At 36.6% G+C, this 22,119-nt stretch overlaps 1 protein-coding gene across 2 annotated transcripts in view; it reads right to left on the bottom strand.

The window, feature by feature from the left end:
- LOC123525328 (mitochondrial enolase superfamily member 1-like) overlaps positions 1-22,119 on the bottom strand; it is a 33,456-nt gene that overhangs the window by 2,374 nt on the left and 8,963 nt on the right. The window contains exons 3-15 of one of the 2 annotated variants that reach the window (XM_053537955.1): positions 21,064-21,166; positions 19,072-19,187; positions 11,052-11,136; positions 10,371-10,399; positions 9,974-10,014; positions 8,560-8,591; positions 6,593-6,631; positions 5,983-6,065; positions 5,397-5,431; positions 4,525-4,612; positions 2,154-2,288; positions 1,429-1,600; positions 913-1,012 (exon numbers count right to left, since the gene is read on the bottom strand). In XM_053537955.1, coding sequence (XP_053393930.1) covers positions 913-1,012; positions 1,429-1,600; positions 2,154-2,288; positions 4,525-4,612; positions 5,397-5,431; positions 5,983-6,065; positions 6,593-6,631; positions 8,560-8,591; positions 9,974-10,014; positions 10,371-10,399; positions 11,052-11,136; positions 19,072-19,187; positions 21,064-21,166 — 1,058 coding nt within the window. The remainder of the gene's footprint in view (positions 1-912; positions 1,013-1,428; positions 1,601-2,153; positions 2,289-4,524; positions 4,613-5,396; positions 5,432-5,982; positions 6,066-6,592; positions 6,632-8,559; positions 8,592-9,973; positions 10,015-10,370; positions 10,400-11,051; positions 11,137-19,071; positions 19,188-21,063; positions 21,167-22,119) is intronic. The other variant, XM_053537954.1, reaches the window with a different exon arrangement.

Below are 22,119 nucleotides of genomic sequence, written 5' to 3'. Positions count from 1 at the left end.
AACTTGAAGGGCATCGTCGCAGTATCTTGGTTCATGTCTATTTCAAGTTTGATGAAATTCTACCTGCTAGTTACTGAGTAATGGCTGCAGACGGACATTTTTCATTAAATCAAGGGCAATAACTCTGAGGGAAATTGACCTATCAAAAAAAAAACTTGACGGGCATCAGCGCAGCATCTTGGTTCATGTCTATTTCAAATTTGATGAAATTCTACCTGTTAGTTACTGAGAAATGGCTGCAGACGGACATTTTTTATTAAATCAAGGGCATTAACTCTGAGGGAAATTGACCAATCAAAAAAAAAGCTTGACGGGCATCATCGCAGTATGTTGGTTCATGTTTATTTCAAGTTTCATGAAATTCTACCAAGTAGTTACTGAGAAATGGCTGCGGACGGACGGACTGACTGACGGACGAACAACGCCATTTCAATACCCCCCTCCCGATTTCATCGGCGGGGGATAATAAGCTTACATACAGGGAACAAAAACCTTGCATAACAAGAACAATAAGCTTGCACACAGAGAAACAACCTGCTGGCAGGGAAAAATAATTTTCCGTTTATGCGTTACTGTATTCTCACACTGTATCCTCATATGATATATGAGAAAGCTGTATGAGACTATGTCAGCAATTTTATCATTCTTTACAGAATTTGTTCAAACTTATAAATTGTTAGTTTTGTATTGAGCAAATCTTTAGTCTGATATACAAGTTTACATTTTATTGGGCGAGCATGGAAGCAGGCATTGTATTTTGCAGCTGCTGTTCTTATTTTCAATTCTTTCTCTTTTTCTTTTCATAGAACAGTGATGTTATATCTTGTGTAACACTTGGATAACAATAGCACTGCCATGAATAAGAACAGTTTAGTTTTAAAAGGGTATGAAATTCATCGAAAAACAATTTACCTGTTCTCTAGAGATCCAGAAACTCTGATATAATCAAAGATGGAATAATGTTGAACTAATTCACACAGACCAACTCCACCAGCATGAGGACATACAGGAACTGAATACATGGAAATTCAACATACAAAATGGGTTAAAATTAATTTGAAATTGGTTGTGACTTTGCAATGAAACTGCTGTATTCTCAAGTAGTACATTTGTATTTTGTATAGTAGCTTTATCTCTAATTCCTGTTTTCTCTAAGTTTGTATATCTGTCCAAATGAATTATAGTTACAGATTATACAGCAGTATTGTAAGAATACAGAATGCATTATTATACTGCGATGAAATAAGTCACAATTTTCAAAACTTGTGATATAGAAAAAGTATAGACTAAACAGTTTTGTGACACAAAAATTGCCTACTTATTTCTTCACTACAAATTCGGAACTTTCCTTCATTACTATATAAAGCAATCACTTTTCTGCACAAGATTACTTCTTCAAAGCATGTTTAAGTAAATCATTCATGTTACCATTGAATTTAGCAGCCATGAGTATAACAGCAAGCACTTCATTGACTCCGCCCAGTCTACATGCATCTATCTGACAGAACTGGAGAGCATTCGCTTGTAAAAACTGCTTGAACATGACACGATTCTGGCACATTTCACCGGTAGCTACACCAATACCCAATGGATTCAATGCCTGAAACACATTCAAATTAAATGCAACCATATGGTATTCAAGTTGTAGCTATGAAGAACAATACTAAACCAAACTTGTACTGTGTGTAACACTGCTTTCAAAGAAAAGTGAGAATGGTTATAAACAATAATGAACTGACCAACCAATCAAAGTCTTTTAAAATATCTAACTGATCTATGATATTATATAAATATGAGAGCAGTATTCTCTTTTTTACAGTAACTAAAAGTACAGCAATACTCTGAATAACAGCTTGGTAAAATATTTAAGACTTGGCAAAGATTTCTGAAAATCACCCAACAAAAACGATACAAGATTTTTCATGGTATGCATATAATTAGGGTAGCAACCACTTTGGTCATCCTTTCCTTATAATATGGTGATTTCAAAATACAGATTTTATTGTGGCATTGTGTAAAATATAATTACCGTAGATGCTACTGTCTGTGTTTAAACTGTAGCACCAAAACAGTGGCAGTATGGACCTCAAACCCATTCATTTCTTGTAATGTTTTACAAATACAGATTCAATGACAGTAACGTTTTAGCTTACTTTAGCAATAGCAGCATGGCCTAATACATCGTCTGGACTGGTTGGTTCTTCTATCCACAGGGGTTTGTATGGAGCTAGAGCCGTCATCCAGTCTATAGATTCCTGAACATCCCACTTCTGATTGGCATCTACACACTGAATAAATGATGTAATATTTGCATATATTTGCTATCATCTGCTATGAAGAACAACTACGCTACCTTAGTTTTTCAAAATGTTTTATGAATAGAGAATTAAACTTCCAGGCAAAAACAATGTCATTATTGTCCAAAGCATGAGAAAACCAACATAGTGCATTTGCGATCAGCATGGATCTAGACCAGCCTGCGCATCTGCGCAGTCTTGTCAGGATCCATGCTGTTTGCTTTCGAAGCCTATTGCAATAAGAGAAACCATTAGCGAACAGCATGGATCCTGACCAGACTGCATGGATGCGCAGGCTGGTCTGGATCCATGCTGGTCGCAAACACTATGTTGGTTTTCTCATGGTGTCGCTCATTTATGAGCACAAGTTACGTACTGCCTCTGTACATTAGGCGTAAAAAAAAAATTGTTTGTTTCCGGTATCCCGACTTACCCAAAATTTTTGGCCCGACCCTAAATGTTTTTTGGCCTTGGAGAATTTTTTTTTCAACTTTTTGTTAAAACAGCACTTTTTAAGCTTTAAACATGGTCAGTGATGTTAGAAATGAACTTTCTAATGCTCTAAAGCATAGCTTCCTTATTTCTATTCATTTTTGACACAAAAGTAATATCTGAAAAGTCTCATTTAATAAAAAAAAAAAAAAAAAAAAAAAAAAAAATTCCGACCTACCTACCCTAATTTTTTCAAGCATGTTACCGGAAACAAAGAATTCTTTTTTAGGCCTTAAATGAAGTTTAAAAAAACAAGAGCTGTCTCCATAGGATGACACATGCCCCCAATGGCACTTTGAATGAATAGTTATGGCCGATGTTAGAGTTTAGGACCTTTGACCTACGGAGCTGGGTCTTGCGCACGACACGTCGTCTTACTGTGTCACACATTCATGCATAGTTATTTTAAAATCCATGCATGAATGACAAAGATATGGACCGGACACGCCCATCAATGCACTATCATGAAAAATGACCTTTAACATCTAAGTGTGACCTTGACCTTTGAGCTACGGACATGGGTCTTGCGCGCAACACATCGTCTTACTGTGGTACACATTCATGCCAAGCTATTTGAAAATCCATCCATGGATGACAAAGATATGGACCGGACACGCCCATCAATGCACTATCCTTTAAAGTCTAAATGTGACCTTGACCTTTGAGCTACGGACCTGGGTCTTGCGCGCGACATGTCGTCTTACTGTGGTACACATTTATGCCAAGTTATTTGAAAATCCATCTATCGATGACAAAGATATGGACCGGACACGCCCATCAATGCACTATCCTTTAATGTCTAAGTGTGACCTTGCCCTTTGAGCTACGGATCTGGGTCTTGCGCGCAACACATCATCTTACTGTGGTACACATTCATGCCAAGTTATTTGAAAATCCATCCATCGATGACAAAGATATGGACCGGACATGCCCATCAATGCACTATCCTTTAATGTCTAAGTGTGACCTTGACCTTTGAGCTACGGACCTGGGTCTTACGCGCGACACGCCGTCTTACTGTGGTACACATTCATGCCAAGTTATTTGAAAATCCATCAATTGACGACAAAGATATGGACTGGACACGAAAATTGCGGACAGACCAACAGACAGACGGTTCAAAAACTATATGCCTCCCTTCGGGGGCATAAAAAACACCAAAAAACTATGGTTAATTTCAGTAAATTGTTTGTCATTGTAAGCATTTTGATTGATAAACAAGAAATGAACAGCTTAAAAATATACTTAGTACCAGCCATAACTTACACACACATATTGGGGTATCTTAACAGGCATATTCATTGAACTGTTTTCACTCTTGAAAAAATGCAGCATAGAAATTGTTACAATATTATTATACAGGCAAAGATGTCTTTTCTTAACCTTTAGTCTGCTGGCGGCAAGTAATTCTGCCTTTGCGACCAGTGCAGACCAAAATCAGCCTGCACATCCATACAGTCTGATCATGGTCTGCACTGTTTGCTATTCAGTCAGTAAGTTTTCAGTGAACACCCCTTTGATAAACAAGTTGTACTGCCCAAACTGAATGATGGACCAATCCATTTAAGAAATTTAGCAGGATAATGGTTAAAAAAAAGACTTGTTACAAAACAATGGCTGTGAAGTGATGAATGGGCAGCCAGACAGATGGTCATACTAATGTGACTGACAGACAACTATAAAACTATATCCCTCTGCTATTCACGAGGTATAACAAGGAAAGAATGCTGCTTACCCAAACTCTGTTGAAGCCAATCACTTCCCTGAATATTTTAGCTCTCCTAATATCATCTTGTAAGTCTTTGCCAACCTTCATTTTAAACCTGACAAAGTAAAAAATATGCGACAAGGTGTACATATATTACTGGAAGAAAATTTTGCTCCTAATTATATGCCTTTATTACCTCTTATACTGAATAGTAGAACAAAATTTATATCAGTAAAAGGTATATCAATACTTGCCCATAAAAAATATGTAATTTACACATACGCACACACAGATGGATGGAAATACAAACAGTGAGATTTTAACATGCCCACCTTTGGTGGCATAAAATGATTTCTTAACATTTCTTTTTGCATGAATTTTTGGCCACAACACGTTACCACTATTTCTTTCTTAGACCAACCATGTCTTGGCACAAAACAGAAAAGTTCCTAGAAACATTTAGCACTATTAGATATTTTGTGACAGTCAGTTTCACTTGTACAGGAGATTTTAGTGCACATAGCATGTTTACACCCATGTCCAAGCAGGCTTTCAAATTCATATTTATAAAATTTTCTTGTGATACGATATTTTCTCCTAAAGTTTTTTTTATTTCTTTGTATATACACATATTATTAAACTGCTACTGAAAGTTAAAGCACTTGGCACTTATCAGATATGTTCAGTGTATGGTAAAGTTATTTACATATGTTATTATGACAGCAGATCTATTTTTGTTACTTCCAGTAAAGAGTGCGTACATTTACAAAAAAAAGAAAAAAAAACAATAATAAAGCTACAACTTAGTCTTTTCTTTTTCACAGCCTAACATACAAGTATGAAAATAACAGAAATTTAAGCCTGCTAAGGTTTTTACAAGTAAACAGTAGCTGACTTACCTAGATGTACCTTGAGCCATAGCTTCTGTAGCTAGCTGCAATATATAATATATATTTCTGTATTTATAAAAACAATTTAGATTTAATATATGCCATTATAATTATGAAATTTGAGATCAATCTGTCCAGTTTTTATTTCTGATTTAAACATTCATATTCTCAGATATATTCCCTGTTGTTCAAATTGTTTTATAGATAAAGTTGTAGAACAGCTACTCAAGGACTTCATACTTTTCTTTACAATGGTGTGCATTATACTTCAAATGTTTTTTTTTATATTTTTAGAAAGTAATTTACCGTTTGTGTTATAGCATAATTCAATCATTTTTTTTTTGTCAGATAACATAATTCATTTCTTCTCAGCAAATGGCTACTGCCCTGCCTAAACTGAAATATAGTGCTAACAACTTGAGATAAATTCATCACAGAAAGAGTATATATCAAAATAGGTATTCACAATGAACAAACACATGAACTGGAAGAAAACTGAGGAACACGGTCCAAAGGTACTGGCCATAATTTAACATTTAAAGTAATCAAGTCAGAGGCAAACTCTCCTGTTTATTGATAGGTATGAAAATATTACCTTAGTTATTTTTTCATCACTATAGCCAAGCCACCCACATGATGTAGTGTATGAAGGATATCCAGTTTTCAAAATCTCACTTTCTAGAATAAGATAATTTATTATATTCAATTCAATTCAATCTAATTTTAATTTATTGCATAAAGCATGTAAATACAATGCCTATTTTATATACAGAGAGAGAGGATATTACATGAATGTCTTTTCATATGGAGTTTATCAAACAAGTTGAATAATATAATAAAATGCGAGGCTCTGTCCAGCATTTTATCAATTTTATTCAACAATTCAATGCGGAAATTCACAAAATTTTAAAGTAATATTCTTTTTATGAAACATCAAAAATTCTACTTTCTTTTACTACATAAACAAGTCAATTTGACTGTCTCCTTTACTATAAATGACGTTGACAACAAAGCTTTATTACACTAGTGTATTATCAATTTTATGTAATGGCTTTATTACACTCCCGCGATGTCAAACATGTGAATAATAAATAGCTAGACATTACACATCAAATGTTGAGCTGATTATGTTAGAGAAAATGTTTCTGATTTCAATGTTGAAATTTCTATAAAAAATAGATATAAGCAAGCTTTACTGTTGCTACCTCTCTGAGCTTTGCTGGCATCCATCTTCTTGAGTATTTCTGAAAATATAAAGATATGTTAATAGAATATATTCCTCTTTCAATGTCTGACAAATAAGTGCTACTGATTAGAAAAATAAATCAAAAAGTTAACCCGTATCATGCTGGACACAATTGATTTTGCCTTTGCGACCAGTGTAGATCATGATTAGCCTGCACATCCATGCAGTCTGATTAAGATCTGCATTATTCGCCACTCAATCAGAATCATTTTGGTAAGCAACCCTTTTAACAGTTAATGGTACTGTCCAAATTGAAAGATAGACAAGTTCATTACAGGAATTTAGCAGGATAAGGGTTAAAATCAAAACTGTTTGAAAACTAGAAAATGCTTTAGTAAAAAAGCGCATGTCTCCCCAAATGCAAAGTCCTATAGGCAAGAAGTCAATAGGGGTCAGGAGCGAATATCAAAGAGACACTGATGGTTGGCTGCAATAGGGATCATCTACTTGGCATGTCCAGTCATCCCGCTAAATTTCATCACTCTTGGCCTAGTGGTTCTCAAGTCACTGTTCAGGCTCCTGTGACCTTGACCTTTGATCAAGTGACCTCAAAATAAATAGGGATTATCTACTCTGCATGTCCAATCATCCTATTAAGTTTCAACATTGTAGGTCAAGTGGTTCTCAAGTTATTTCCAAAAAATGATTTTACATGAACAGGCCACTGTGACCTTGACCTTTAATTGACTGAATCCAAAATCAATAGGGGTCATCTACTCTGCATGTTCAATCATCCTATGAAGTTTCAACATTCTGGGTCAAGTGGTTCTCAAGTTATTGATCGGAACTGGTTATCAATGTTCAGGCCCCTGTGTCCTTGACCTTTAACGGAGTGACCCCAAAAACAATACGGGTCATTTACTCTGTATGAACAATCATCCTATGAAGTTTCAACATTCTGGGTCGAGAGGTTCTCAAGTTATTGATTGGAAATGGTTTTCCATGTTCAGGCCCCTGTGGCCTTGACCTTTAACAGAGTGACCCCAAAATCGTTAGGGGTCATCTACTCTGCATGACCAATCATCCTATGAAGTTTCATCATTCTTGGTCAAGTGGTTCTCAAGTTACTGACCGGAAATGGTTTTCAATGTTCAGGCCCCTGTGGCCTTGACCTTTCATAGAGTGACCCCAAAATCGTTAGGGGTCATCTACTCTGCATGACCAATCATCCTATTAAGTTTCAACATTCTGGGTCAAGTGGTTCTCAAGTTACTGACCGGAAATGGTTTTCAATGTTCAGGCCCCTGTGACCTTGACCTTTGATGGAGTGACCCCAAAATCGATAGGGGTCATCTACTTTGCATGTACAATCATCCTATGAAGTTTCAACATTCTGGGTCAAGTGGTTCTCCAGTTATTGATCGGAAATGGTTTTCCATGTTCAGGCCCCTGTGACCTTGACCTTTGACGGAGTGACCCCAAAATCAATAGGGGTCATCTACTCTTCATGACCAATCAGCCTATGAAGTTTCAACATTCTGGGTCAAGTGGTTCTCCAGTTATTGATCGGAAATGGTTTTCCATGTTCAGGCCCCTGTGACCTTGACCTTTGACGGAGTGACCCCAAAATCAATAGGGGTCATCTGCTCTTCATGACCAATCATCCTATGAAGTTTCAACATTCTGGGTCAAGTGGTTCTCTAGTTATTGATCGGAAATGGTTTTCAATGTTCTGGCCCCTGTGACCTTGACCTTTGACGAAGTGACCCCCAAAAACAATAGGGGTCGTCTACTCCAGCAGCCCTACAACCCTATAAAGTTTGAAGGTTCTAGGTCAAATGGTTATTGCTCGGAAATGAAGTATGACGTACGGACGGACGGACGGACGGACGGAAGGACGGACGGACAGACGGACAGACGGACAGACGGACAGGGCAAAAACAATATGTCTCCTGGGGGAGACATAATAAGCAATGAAAACTATACCTAGCGCCTCAGCTTTTGTTAATGCATCAGACCTGAAATCATAAAAATCTCTGTAACCACTGATGGTTTAGTAAAGCAGTGCCAAACTTTTGCTCACTTCTTACATATTTTATGAAAGTGAATTTACATAAGTTCATACATGAAATAGTTTCATTTTCAATCTTCCTCAAAATTGACCAAAAATGTTTTTTTCCAGGATTTTGGGCAAAAGTTGTAGGTGTGCAATATACTCGGCACATTATGAATCTACATAAGTTCATACATAAAATACTGGATTCTTAGACAAGCAAAAATAACTGCATGTACCTACTTTATAAGTAAAGGTATTACAGTATATAATCATAAATACAATGAAAGGACCAGAAAATAACTGCACATATCTACTTTATATTAAGAAAAGATATATAAACACAGTGTAACCATTGACTATACAGTATTTATGCACAGCCTACACCAGTATTTTATTTCTCATTTGAGCATGAATTTGCATCTATTTCATGCCTAATAAAGTTTTGCTGATAATTCATAAAATTAAAGAGCCAACAATGACAACTCTGTACTTTTACCCACTTTTTAGATTAAAGGTCAGTAATTCAAATCCTTCTTTGTTTCATATAAAAAAACGACAACTTCAGGTCGTCTTTACGTATCTTTAGAGAACATCACTTTTTCCTACACCTATTTTTCATGAAAGTTCTATCACAAATTAACGAAAAAATGAAAAGAAAATAGGGGGTTATGTAGTTCCTAGTAAAATGCCAGTCAGTTGTGGTCTGCTACCCTAAAAATGGCGCATATTTGCTCTCGTCTGTGCAATAAACACCTACTTCCGGTTTCGATCTGCAAAACTTGCCATGTGGGGTGTATGAACATGAAAACTGTCTCATTTCATGCAGAATGTATTCTAGTAGTGAAAAATGGTGATTAAAGCACTCGTTCTACATGAATTTGCGCAAAAAATGGGAAAATTAGGATCTATTTTTTATAGACTTCTTTCGACTACACCATGAAAGCACATTTTCGACCGAAATACTGACCTTATTCCTATAGACCTTATTTCTTGATTTACTTTAAAAGAACTTTTAACAATACCTAATGCAGATACTTTTCATATCCACATTAATGCAAGAGCACTGAATTTAGTACTTTAGGCATTTGTAAACTTTGTAAATATAATAAGCCACTCAGAAATTAATACTGTCTAGGTAACAAACACTGTCTTATACTGACTGATGGACATGGTCCATTCCATTTTTATCCAAAAACTGGTGGAAAACATGTTACAAGCGCTTGTATATATCAGGCTAATCAGCTAGTGAATATAATTTCTGGTTCTCGCTCAAAAGTCAATTTGACCTAATTAAATATAATTTAATTGTTGAATCTGACAAATGAACTGGCAACAGTGACTTACATGTAAGTGAAATCTATCGTGTTAACAAGTTGTTCTGCATCCTGCAATACATACACATCAATCATTCCACAAGTTTTGCATTGCCAAACTTATACTTTTGTCTTCCATTGTATATCTATTGCACTACTTAACTGCTGAATTTGGATTTTGTAATCTTTCCATAAGAATATAAAAAAAGTTGTTGTGAATGTCTATCATACAGAAATAAACTTTTTATTCTATAAATGCAGCCAAGTATTTTGAAATTGATACAGGATGTGAAGTGCACCCAGAATTACTAAATAACGAGTTTCAATTAAGTCCATCACACTAATGGTTAAATTAATAAACATACTAGTATAAAGGTCTGTGCTAACTATTGCAATGAAGACTTCTTATACACAACATAAAATCTTACCATATCAACTAGCAATTTCCACAGGGGCTGTAAAGAACAACATAAAAATGCCTGAATCATGGTCACTATAAGTTTAACAATTTCTAAACTCTAATGGTTAAACATTTGCAGATTTTTTCCAAAACAGAAAAAAATCTAACAAGACTGAATCTACTAGTACCATGCATTATGACAGCATCACAAGCAGAAACTTTTTCAGTTAGATCTAAGTTATCATAAGTACACAAATGAAGAAACACAATGTTCTTTATTTTAAAAAGAGAATTTGTCCCAACCTGTACAGATATATTTACTTCCTATCTCTAAATATAAGCCTCAATCAGGTTAGGTGAGAGTATACGTAGAAGCCTTAAAATGAGCCACACCATGAGAAAACCAACATAGTGTGTTTGCGACCAGCATGGATCCAGACCAGCCTGCACATCCCCGCAGTCTGGTCAGGATCCATGCTGTTCGCTAACAGTTCCTCTAATTCCAGTAGGCTTTGAAAGCAAACAGCATGGATCCTGACCAGACTGCATGGATGTGCAGGCTGGTCTGTATCTATGCTGGTCGCAAACACACTATGTTGGTTTTCTCATGGCATGGCTCAAATGATCTGGCTTTGTTTAAACATGCTAAAACAATGAGGGTTCTTTTATGTCTCATAAATTCCAATGTTATGGAATAAAATACTTAGCTTTCCTTCAATTTTGGCCCAAAGATCCCATAATGCATTGATGATGGCTGCTGTTGCTAGGTGAGTCACTCCCTTTTCTGGACCTATCTGAGAAATTTACAGAAATATTGTATCAACTGTTTAAGAATAGATTTTCATGATATCTACCAAATGAAGTCAGACTAAGCTATAAAGATTCTATGACATTCCTACAAAAATATTTTAATATAATATAATAATAATAATAATGATAATAATAACTTAACATAATATCAGATGCAAACATACAAAGGCAGATATTGCATTTCCCATTAGATCAAATTCTTAGCAGATAAACCTTTACTGAACAAGAAACTCTCTACAACAAACACATTTTTGGCTTCCAGAAATTTTTTGCTTTATAGGGTTGCATGGTTATAATTTGCATTGCTAAACAAAACATGTAATAAAAATTCCTGTATTACAACCACCACCATCAGCCAGAGGTCAATAGCATACAACAACAAGAGCTGTGGGAGGACAGCAACGCTCGACTATTCAACAGCCTTGTCAATTGAATGAATACAAAAGTCGAAAAAGGGGCATAATTTTGTAAAAATGCAAAACAGTGTTATAGAACCTGCACAGTGCTTATCAGCTTATGACAGTAGACAAGTGTGTTAAGTTTCAATCCATTCCCATTAGTTGGTACTGAGATACCAGGTTACATATAAGAATTTAACTAAAAACAGCTAAGTCGAAAAATTGGCACAATTTTGTAAAAAACCAATACAGAGTTATGAAACCTGTGCAGTGTAAGTCATTTTATCACAGTGAATAAGTGTGTGAAGTTTCAATCCATTCCCACAAGTGGTTACTGAGATACCAGCTTACATACAAGAACTTAACCAAATCTGGACGTGGACACCGAAGCTGACGCCAAAGCAGACTCCGACGCACAGGCGAGTCCAATAGCTCTACTACTCTATGAATAGTCCAGCTAAAAATGAAAAGTAGAGTTAAGTAACCTGTGCATTGCATCTCAGATCATGACAGTGAACAAGTGTGTGAAGTTTCAATCCATTCTCATCAGTGGGTACTGAGATAGCAGCCTACATACAACAAGAGGGTCATGATGACCCTGGATCGCTCACCTGAGAAATATGAGCTACATGTTTCAAATGTCAAACCGATGATTTTTAGAAATTTTTTGGAAGATTTTCCGATGTACAATCAAGTAACCCCTGGGGTGGGGCCAATTTTACCCCGGGGGTCATGATCTGAACAAAGTTTGTAGAAGTCTACTAGGCAATGTTACATATCAAATATCTAAGATCTAGGCCTCCTGGTTTATTTTTAGCAACTTTATGAAGTTTTCCCAAAGTACAATCAAGTAAACCCTGGGGCTGGGTCAGTTTGATCATGGGGGGTCAAGTTTGAACAAATTTTGTAGAGGTCCACTAGGCAATGCTACATGTCAAATATCTAAGCTCTAGGCCTTCTGGTTTATTTTTAGAAAATTCTGAAGATTTTTCTATGTACAATCAAGTAACCCCATGGGGCGGGGTCAATTTGACCCTGGGGGTCATGATTTGAATAACTTTGGCAGAAGTCTACTAGGCAATGCTACATGTCAAATATCTAAGATCTAGGCCTTCTGGTTTATTTTTAGAAAATTTATGAAGATTTTCCTATGTAAAATCAAGTGACCCCTGGGGTGGGGTCAATTTTGACCCCGGAGGTCATGATTTGTACAAATTTTGTAGAGGTCCACTAGGCAATGCTACATGTCATATATCTAAGCTCTAGGCCTTCTGGTTTATATTTAGAAAATTTTTGAAGATTTTCCTATGTAAAATCAAGTGACCCCTGAGGCGGGGTCAATATTGACCCCGGGGGTCATGATCTGAACAAATTTTGTAGAGCTCTAGGCCTTCTGGTTTATTTTTAGAAAAATCTGAATATATTTCTATGTACAATCAAGTAACCCCATGGGGCGGGGTCAATTTGACTCCGGGGGTCATGATTTGAACAAATTTTGTAGAGGGCCACTAGGCAATGCACATGTGAAATATCTTAGCTCAAGTCAAACTGATGATTTTAAGAATTTTTTTTGAAGATTTTCTGATGTAAAATCAAGTGACCCCTGGGGTGGGGCCAACTTTATCCTGGGGGTCATGATTTGAATAAAGTTTGTAGAAGTCTACTAGGCAATGTTACATATCAAATATCTAAGATCTAGGCCTTCTGGTTTATTTTTAGCAAATTTATGAAGATTTCCCTATGTACAATCAAGTAACCCCTGAGGCGGGGTCAATTTGACCCTGGGGGGGATCAAAATTTGAACAAATTTTGTAGAGGTCTACTAGGCAATGCTACATGTGAAATATCTAAGCTCTAGGCCTTCTGGTTTATTTTTAGAAAATTTTGAAGATTTTTCTATGTACAATCAAGTAACCCCATGGGGCGGGGTCAATTTGACCCCGGGGGTCATGATTTGAATAAATTTTGTAGAGGTCCACTAGGCAATGCTACATGTGAAATATCTAAGCTCTAGGCCTTCTAGTTTATTTTAAGAAAATTTTTGAAGATTTTCCTATTCAAAATCAAGTGACCCCGGGGGTGGGGTCAATTTTGACCCCGGTGGTCATGATTTGAACAAATTTTGTAGAGGTCAACTAGGCCATGCTACATGTCAAATATCTAAGCTCTAGGCCTTCTGGTTTATTTTTTTTTAAAAATGAAGATTTTCCTATAGAAATCTATGTAAAATCAAGTGACCCCTGGGGCGGGGTCAATTTTGACCACGGGGGTCATGATTTGAACAAATTTTGTAGAGGTCCACTAGGCAATGTTACAGGTGAAATATCTGAGCTCTAGGCCTTCTGGTTTATTTTTAGAAAAATTTTGAAGATTTTCCTTTTTAAAATCAAGTGACCCCTAAGGCGGGGTCAATTTTGACCCCGGGGGTCATGATTTGAACAAATTTTGTAGAGGTCAACTAGGCAATGCTACATGTCAAATATCTAAGCTCTAGGCCTTCTGGTTTATTTTTAGAAAATTTTTGAAGATTTTTCTATGTACAATCAAGTAACCCCATGGGGTGGGGTCAATTTTGACCCCGGGGGTCATGATTTGAACAAATTTTGTAGAGGTCCACTAGGCAATGCTACATGTCAAATATCTAAGCTCTAGGCCTTCTGGTTTATTTTTAAAAAATTTTTGAAGATTTTCCTATTTAAAATCAGGTGACCCCTGGGGCGGGGTCAATTTTGACCCCGGTAGTTATGATTTGAACAAATTTTGTAGAGGTCAACTAGGCCATGCTACATGTCAAATATCTAAACTCTACGCACATTATGTCATATACAAAACTTAAAAGATACCAGATATTTGATAGAGCAAGTACGCGTTGTAAAACGTTGTTTAAATTTGGACCAATCAGAAAGAAGTTCTAACAAGAGGGTCATGATGACCCTGGATCGCTCACCAGAATAATATGAGCTACATGTTTCAAATGTCAAACTGATGATTTTAAGAATTTTTTTGGAAGAGTTTCTGATGTACAATCAAATAACCCCTGGGGCAGGGCCAAGTTTACCCCGGGGGTCATGAATGGAACAAAGTTTGTAGAAGTCTACTAGGCAATGTAACATATCAAATATCTAAGATCTAGGCCTTCTGGTTATTTTTAGCAAATTTATGAAGATTTTTCCCTATATACAATCAAATAACCCCCGGGGCTGGGGAAATTTGATGCTGGGGGGGTCCAGATTTGAAATTTTTTGTAAAATGTCTAATAGGCAATGCTACACGTCAAATATCTAAGATCTAGGCCTTCTGGTTTATTTTTAGAAAATTTTTGAAGATTTTCCTATGTAAAATCAAGTGACCCCATGGGGCGGGTCAATTTGACCCCGGGGGTCATGATTTGAATTTTTTTTGTAGAAGTCTACTAGGCAATGCTACACGTCAAATATCTAAGATCTTGGCCTTTTGGTTTATTTTTAGAAATTTTTGAAGATTTTCCTATGTAAAAATCAAGTGACCCCTGGTACGGGGTCAATTTTGACCCGGGGGTCATGATTTTCAGCAGATTTTGTAGAGGTCCACTAGGCAATGCTACATGTGAAATATCTAAGCTGTAGGCCTTCTGGTTTATTTTTAGAAAATTCCTATGTAAAATCAAGTGACCACTGGGCCATGATTTGAATAAATTTTGTAGAGGTCCATTAGGCAATGCTACATGTCAAATATCTAAGCTGTAGGCCTTCTGGTTTATTTTTAGAAAAATTTGAAGATTTTTCTATGTACAATCAAGTAACCCCATTGGGCGGGGTCCATTTGATCCTGGAGGTCATGATTTGAATAAATTTTGTAGAAGTCTATTAGGCAATGCTACATGTAAAATATCTAAGTTCTAAGCCTTCTGTTCTTTTTTAGAAATTTTTTGAAGATTTTCCTATGTAAAATCAAGTGACCCCTGGGGCGGGGTCAATTTTGACCCCGGGGTCATGATTTGAACAATTTTAGTAGAGGTCCTCTAGGCAATGCTACATGTCAAATATCTAAGCTCTAGGGCTTCTCAGGTTTTTGAGAAGATTTTTTAAGATTTTCCTATGTAAAATCAAGTGAAACCTAGGGCGGGGTCATGATTTGAACGGTCCACTAGGCAATGCTTCACACCAAATATCTAAGCTCTAGGGCTTCTGGTTTTTGAGAAGAAGATTTTTAAAGTTTTTCCTTTCTGTTGCCATGGCAACCAGAGTTCTGCATGGAATTCAATTCTTTGAACAATTTTTAAAGAAGACCATCCAAGGAACATCCCTGTGAAGTTTCATTAAAATTGGCCTGTTGGTTTAGGAGGAGATGTTGTTTAAAGGAAAGTGTGGCCGGACGGACGCCGGACGGTGAGCGATCACAATAGCTCACCCTGAGCACTTTGTGCTCTGATGAGCTAAAAATAGCATCTCTACTGGGGTATAAATAGGAAGATGGATGACAGAGAGCTCATTCGGTATCAAGCGGTTGAAGAAGACACATTGAGGATTCAACTAATAATTTATCCCAGTACCTTGATAAGGAGACTATTGCAGTTACCCTGTCAGGGCGGATAAATTATTAAAAAGAAGACGTTTGAAGTTCATAGACTAAAGAAGAGTTGCAAAATTTCAACCAGATTTCGAGCTATAGGGCCTGCGCATAGGAGTTTTACCTTAAGGGTAGTTGAATGCTATATACAATAGCATATATAGGCTGAGCATCGGGAAGCTGAGACAGAGACCCAGAGTTTGGTAATCTACTGAGATAGTAAGAGAGTTCCAGCTTATAGACGGTTCAGTATTACTGGCGAAGTACAGCCAAGGCATCAGGGATATACCTATATGGTAGTTGAATGCTACATATGATAGCATATAGGCGCTAAGCATCCAGGAGTCAGGGCAATCATATTGAGTTTGAGAGGACAGAGGCTGAGCATCTATGCGATATGACTCATATGTTGTTGATTCAAAGACATTGTCTGACGGGAACTTCAACAAGAGGACCATGATGGCCCTATATCGCTCACCTGTTATCATTGCACTTGAGGACAAGAAGGTCCTCAGAAAAAATATCTAAGTCCAAAGGATAGGAACAACAAAGGGAAAAAATTAAACCAAAAAGAAAAAAAATTCTTACAAGGTACAGATATGTCAAAATACACCTAAAAATTGGAGGTACCATCCATGTTGTACCACAGAAAAATGGTCTCGGTTTTTCCCTACGGCCAATAATAAAAATGTTACTAAAAACAAGCTATTTATAGTAACGTAAAAGAGAAGTAATTAAAAAGAAATGATTGTAAGTTAACAAAAGAAGGATCTGCCAAATAAATCTGTTGACATAAATAAAATTTCAGATCAGTATCTTCATTAGTTACGGAGATATACCCATTTTAATTTGAAATAAAGGGAGGTAATTTGATATAAAATCAGTCCATAGTTATCTACCCTGATTGGCTCAGTCCAACTAATGACAATAATGAAATTTCAAATAAGTCCTATAAGTACTTACTGATATAAATCCATTTTGATTACAATTAGGGGAGGTAATCAGATATAAAATAACTCTGGAACCTATGAATGGATCTGATTTGTCATGGAATCCAAGATTTATTGTTGTTGAAGATATTTTGGAAGTTTGTATCAAATAAAACCATAAATGAAGTCTCTATATGGCTGCAAAAGCCAAAACAGCCAATTTTGGACCTTTAAGGGACCATAACTCTGGAACCCATGAAGGAATCTGGCCAGTTCAAGAAAAGAACCAAGATCTTCAGGTGATACAAGTTTTGTGCAAGTTTGGTTAAAATCAAATCATAAATGAAGCTGCTATTGTGCAGACAAGGTCAAAATAGCTAATTCTGGCCCTTTCAGGGGCCATAACTCTGGAACCCATAAAGGAATCTGACCAGTTCAAGAAAGGTTTCGAGATCTTATGGTGATACAAGTTGTGTGCCAGTTTGGTAAAAATCAAATTATAAATAAAGCTGCTATTGTGCAGACAAGGTCAAAATAGCTAATTTTGGCACTTTCAGGGGCCATAACTCTGAAACCCATAATGGGATCTGGCCAGTTCAAGAAAGGATATGAGATCTTATGGTGATACAAGTTGTGTGCAAGTTTGGTTAAAATAAAATCATAAATGAAACCACTATCGTGCAGACAAGAACTTGTTGACGCACGAGACGCACGGACGGACGGACTGACGACGGACGAAGGGTGATCACAAAAGCTCACCTTGTCACTACGTACGTGACAGGTGAGCTAACAAAAAGACCAGTCAAGTATAGAGTCTCCAGCCTATAGAAGTTTGAGCTAATCATTTTTAATTGGAGATTGTTAGTTTGAAACATTTAGTGATTTGCCTGATCCCTGAAATTGTCTAGCTCATAATAAGAAATCATTTACGAATCACTGGTACACGAATCATTTAGGCAAGGTAGCTAGAGGAAAATTCTATATATGAGATATTTGGTCTCACCAGCTCTACGTTTTAACAAAGGACATTCTACATCGTTTGTCAGCTAGTCTAAGACACAGTCATCTTAGCGATTGGACCCAAACCATTGTTCAAGATACTAAAGGCGTTGGCACTTCCCTGCGTCATATAACCAGTATCCTGACAGCCTCTACAGTGTTAACAAGTTTTTCCTTTGATTTGACCTGGTGACCTAGTTTTGGACCCTAGATGACCCAATATCTAACTTGTCCAAGATTTTATTGAGGTAACATTCTGACCAAGTTTCATTTAGATTGGGCCAAGAGTGTTAACAAGCTTTTCCTTTGGTTTGAATTAGTGACCTAGTTTTTGAATCCAGATGACCCAATATTGAATTCGTCCAAGATTTTATTAAGGGTAACATTCTGACCAAGTTTCATTAAGATTGGGCCAAAATTGTGACCTCTAGAGTGTTAACAAGCTTTTCCTTTGATCTGACCTGGTGACCTAGTTTTTAACCCCAGATAACCAATAACAAACTCGTCCAAGATTTTATTGAGGGTAACAATCTGACCAAGTTTCTTTAAGATTGGGCCAAAATTGAGACCTCTAGAGTGTTAACAATCAAATTGTTGACGACGGATGGATGGACGGACGACGGACACTGGGCGATCACAAAAGCTCACCTTGAGCACTTCGTGCTCAGGTGAGCTAAAATGCAAAGTAGAGTTATGGGACCTGCACAGAGCATGTCAGATAATGACAGTGATCAAGTGTATGAAGTTTCAATCCATTCCCTTTCATGGGTACTGAGATACCAGCTTACAAACAAACCTTAATCAAAAATTTCTAAGTCGAAAAAGGGGCATAACTTTGTGAAAAAGCAAAATAGAGATATGGAACCTATGCAATGTAAGTCAGTTTATCACAGTAAATAAGTCTGTGAAGTTTCAATTCCCTTACTAGTGTTTATTGAGATACCAGCTTACATACAAAAACTTAACCAAATCAGGACGCAGACGCATGGGAGAGTCCAACAGCACTACTATTCTTTGAAAAGTGAAGCTAAAAAGCGTGACATACCCATCTTGTCTGGTCATCATTTGTGATTTCTCGCCAATAAGCTCCAAAGTTATTAAAGATGTCTTTCAGGTTCCTGCCAACAACCATTTTCTTCATAGTGTTGATAGCATAGCACACTGAAATACAACTAGACTATTTATTTGTGATTGTACAGTGATGTTTTCACATTGTATTTTTCAGCGTCTTTTTCACCATTTATAAGCATTGTCATCTCTGTAAGAAATTCAAAAGGTTATCTACAGCTTTCTTACATCCCATCTGATATACAATTTTGCCAACATCAGCTTCTTAGAGGCGTTGTTTAGTGCTTATTTCAGTCTTCCTACCAGCTTCTATGCTTGTAATAGTTATTTTCTTCCCTTTAAATATTTGGTCTCTCTACCAGTTAAAAGTGCTGATCTGGGCTATTTCAGACTCCATTTGCAAACAGATATTTAAGTCTGCCTTCCAGGTATGAATGCTGATAATACATTTTAGCATGCTGACAATATCTCAGTCTCCATAACTTTTTTCAGTCTCTACAAGGCATATCTACTTATAATGCTGATATCAGCTGTTTGGTCAACCTACCTGAAACTGGATGCTGTTAGATATTTCAGTCTACATACAGGGTTTGTCAAAAAATGTCAAGATATACCAGAAGTACTTATTTATAACATCACATGTGAATATTATAAGGCCGTACAAAGGTATTTATCCTGTTTTCAAAATCTATACTACAATAAATTTCAGCTTTCTGTGCAGTGTTTGCTTCACAAATTTTTCTAGCACAGATTGGAAAAAGAAAAAGCTGGTTTTGGAAACCTGTCAAAAATACCACACTAAAGGCAACCTGCTTGTAAATATTTATATTTATTCCTGCAGAACACCAATATAAAAAGTATAAATTTACCTGTATTGATAGCACATCTGCCAAAAAACTTTTTTTCATTTCCCAATAGTTGTCTTTACAGACAGGTTTGGCTGTACTCATGAGATTTTTGGGCATAATAATTTTGGAGTTTGTATCAAAAGCTCTTTACAAAACAAGAGGGCAATGAAGGCCCTGTATTGCTCACCTGACTTACTGACCTTAAGATCATCAAGATTAACATTCTAACCAAATTTCATTAACATTCTGACCAAGTGTGGCTTCTATGGTGTTAACAAGCTTTTTGACCTGGGTGACCTAGTTTCTGACCCCACATGACCCAGATTTGAACTTTACCTAAAAATCATCAAGATTAACATTCTGACTAAGTCTAAAGTGTTAAGGTTTCGAAGCAGGCCTTGAGAAACAAAAATCAAACAACACCAAATCATAGAAAGAAAGAGTTGTTTGACATGAAAATTGAACAGCATGTAAAACATGTATATTACTTTACGAAACAAGTGTCAGTATACTGATATAAACATTGAATTCCCGAAAAGGACAGTCTAAAGGAGCTCCACTTCCAGACAGTTAAACGCCTTTAAAAAATGACCATTTTCAAAGAACAGTTACACATGTTCGTTTTGATGCATTTGCAATAGCGTGCGAGTGGTGAAATTTCGCATAACAAGGTGAAACTTTTTCCGATTATTTTAAGTACAAATGGCATTCATTTTCAAAGGGAGACAACATTTTCCGATTATTTCAAGTAATCATCGAGAAAAAGTTGTCTCCCTTTGAAAATGAATGCCATTTGTAAAGAAATAAAGATAAACAATTGTTGAAAACTATGTTCCACCTTGTTTGTTTCTCAAGGCCTACTTCGAAACCTTAACAAAGCTTTTCCTTTGATTTGACCTTGTGACCAAGTTTTTGACCCCAGATGATTTTAATTAGTGTAACATTCTGACCAAGTTTCATTAAGATTGGGCCAAAATTGTGACCTCTAGAGTGTTTACAGTCAAATTGTTGACGACGGACGGATGGATGATGGATCGACAATGGACACAGGGTGATCACAAAAGCTCAACTTGTGCACTTTGTGCTCAGGTGAGCTAAAAATGAACAGGAACTAAGCATACCTATTTCAGTGCCCCTGCCAGCTGTAAATGTTGTGCCATGACCAGAGAGACTGCTATTTGTGTCTATGACCACATATGCCACTGCATAATCTGGACTTCCATGCTATTTTATGATCAAAATCAAAAAGGCAGATGGTAGAAAAACCTGAAAATACTGTCTATCCAGTTCCATCGAAAATGTGACTGTATATTTCTGCATCTCTGGCGGCACTTTAGCTACCCACCACTTCTATTGACTCAAACACAGGTAGATAGAGTATTATCAGTAAAATTTGGTATACATGTACTATATCAAGAGCAATGCCTGAAGTCATTATACTTTTTCTTATTATAAGCCCATTCAGCCATTTTGTGGAACAAAAAAACTCATTTGAAATAAACAAAATATATGCAAGAATAGTATACAATAATTTTTTCGAGAATCAGTGTCTTCAGACTTAGTTTCTTTGGCAAATATTGTGCATAATGAGGAGAAATAGCAGAGGCTGTTGAAGCATTTTAGCTGATGGCCAAGCTTACAAAATGATCAGATTAAATTTGCAACTAGAATGTGTCTGTAGGACACAGGGTGTGCCCTCCACTGGTACATTTGTCACAAATAAGGGGCAATAATTCAAATATTTGCAGTCTTAATGGGGTATAGCCTCAACAAACATTTTATGAAAAGGATTCATTATTCTAGGCCCTATACTTGTTGAGCTATCAGAGCATCACAAACAAAAAATTCACTATTTTGGCTATTTCAACTGTCATAACTCTGTAATAAGAGCTTAGATTCTCAAGAAAAAGGCCAAGTGTGCAAGGTCACATCATGTTAAAGACTCAAGCAAGGTTTCCTGAATTTACATCTACTACTTTGTGAGGTAGGCACATAATTAGGTGAAAAAGTGCATTTTTTTACTATTTCAGGGGCCATAACTTAAACAAGAGGACCATGATGGTCCTGAATCGCTCACCTGTCCCCACATGAACTGAGTATGACATCGTATTTTCTATTATTTGACATAGTGACCTAGTTTTTGAGCTCATGTGACCTAATTCTGAACCTGACCTAGA

Source organism: Mercenaria mercenaria, chromosome 3, assembly GCF_021730395.1.
Source record: "Mercenaria mercenaria strain notata chromosome 3, MADL_Memer_1, whole genome shotgun sequence".
Lineage (NCBI taxonomy): Eukaryota > Metazoa > Mollusca > Bivalvia > Venerida > Veneridae > Mercenaria > Mercenaria mercenaria.
Note: the sequence above shows the minus strand (reverse complement) of the source record. Positions and strands in the feature narration are given on the sequence as shown.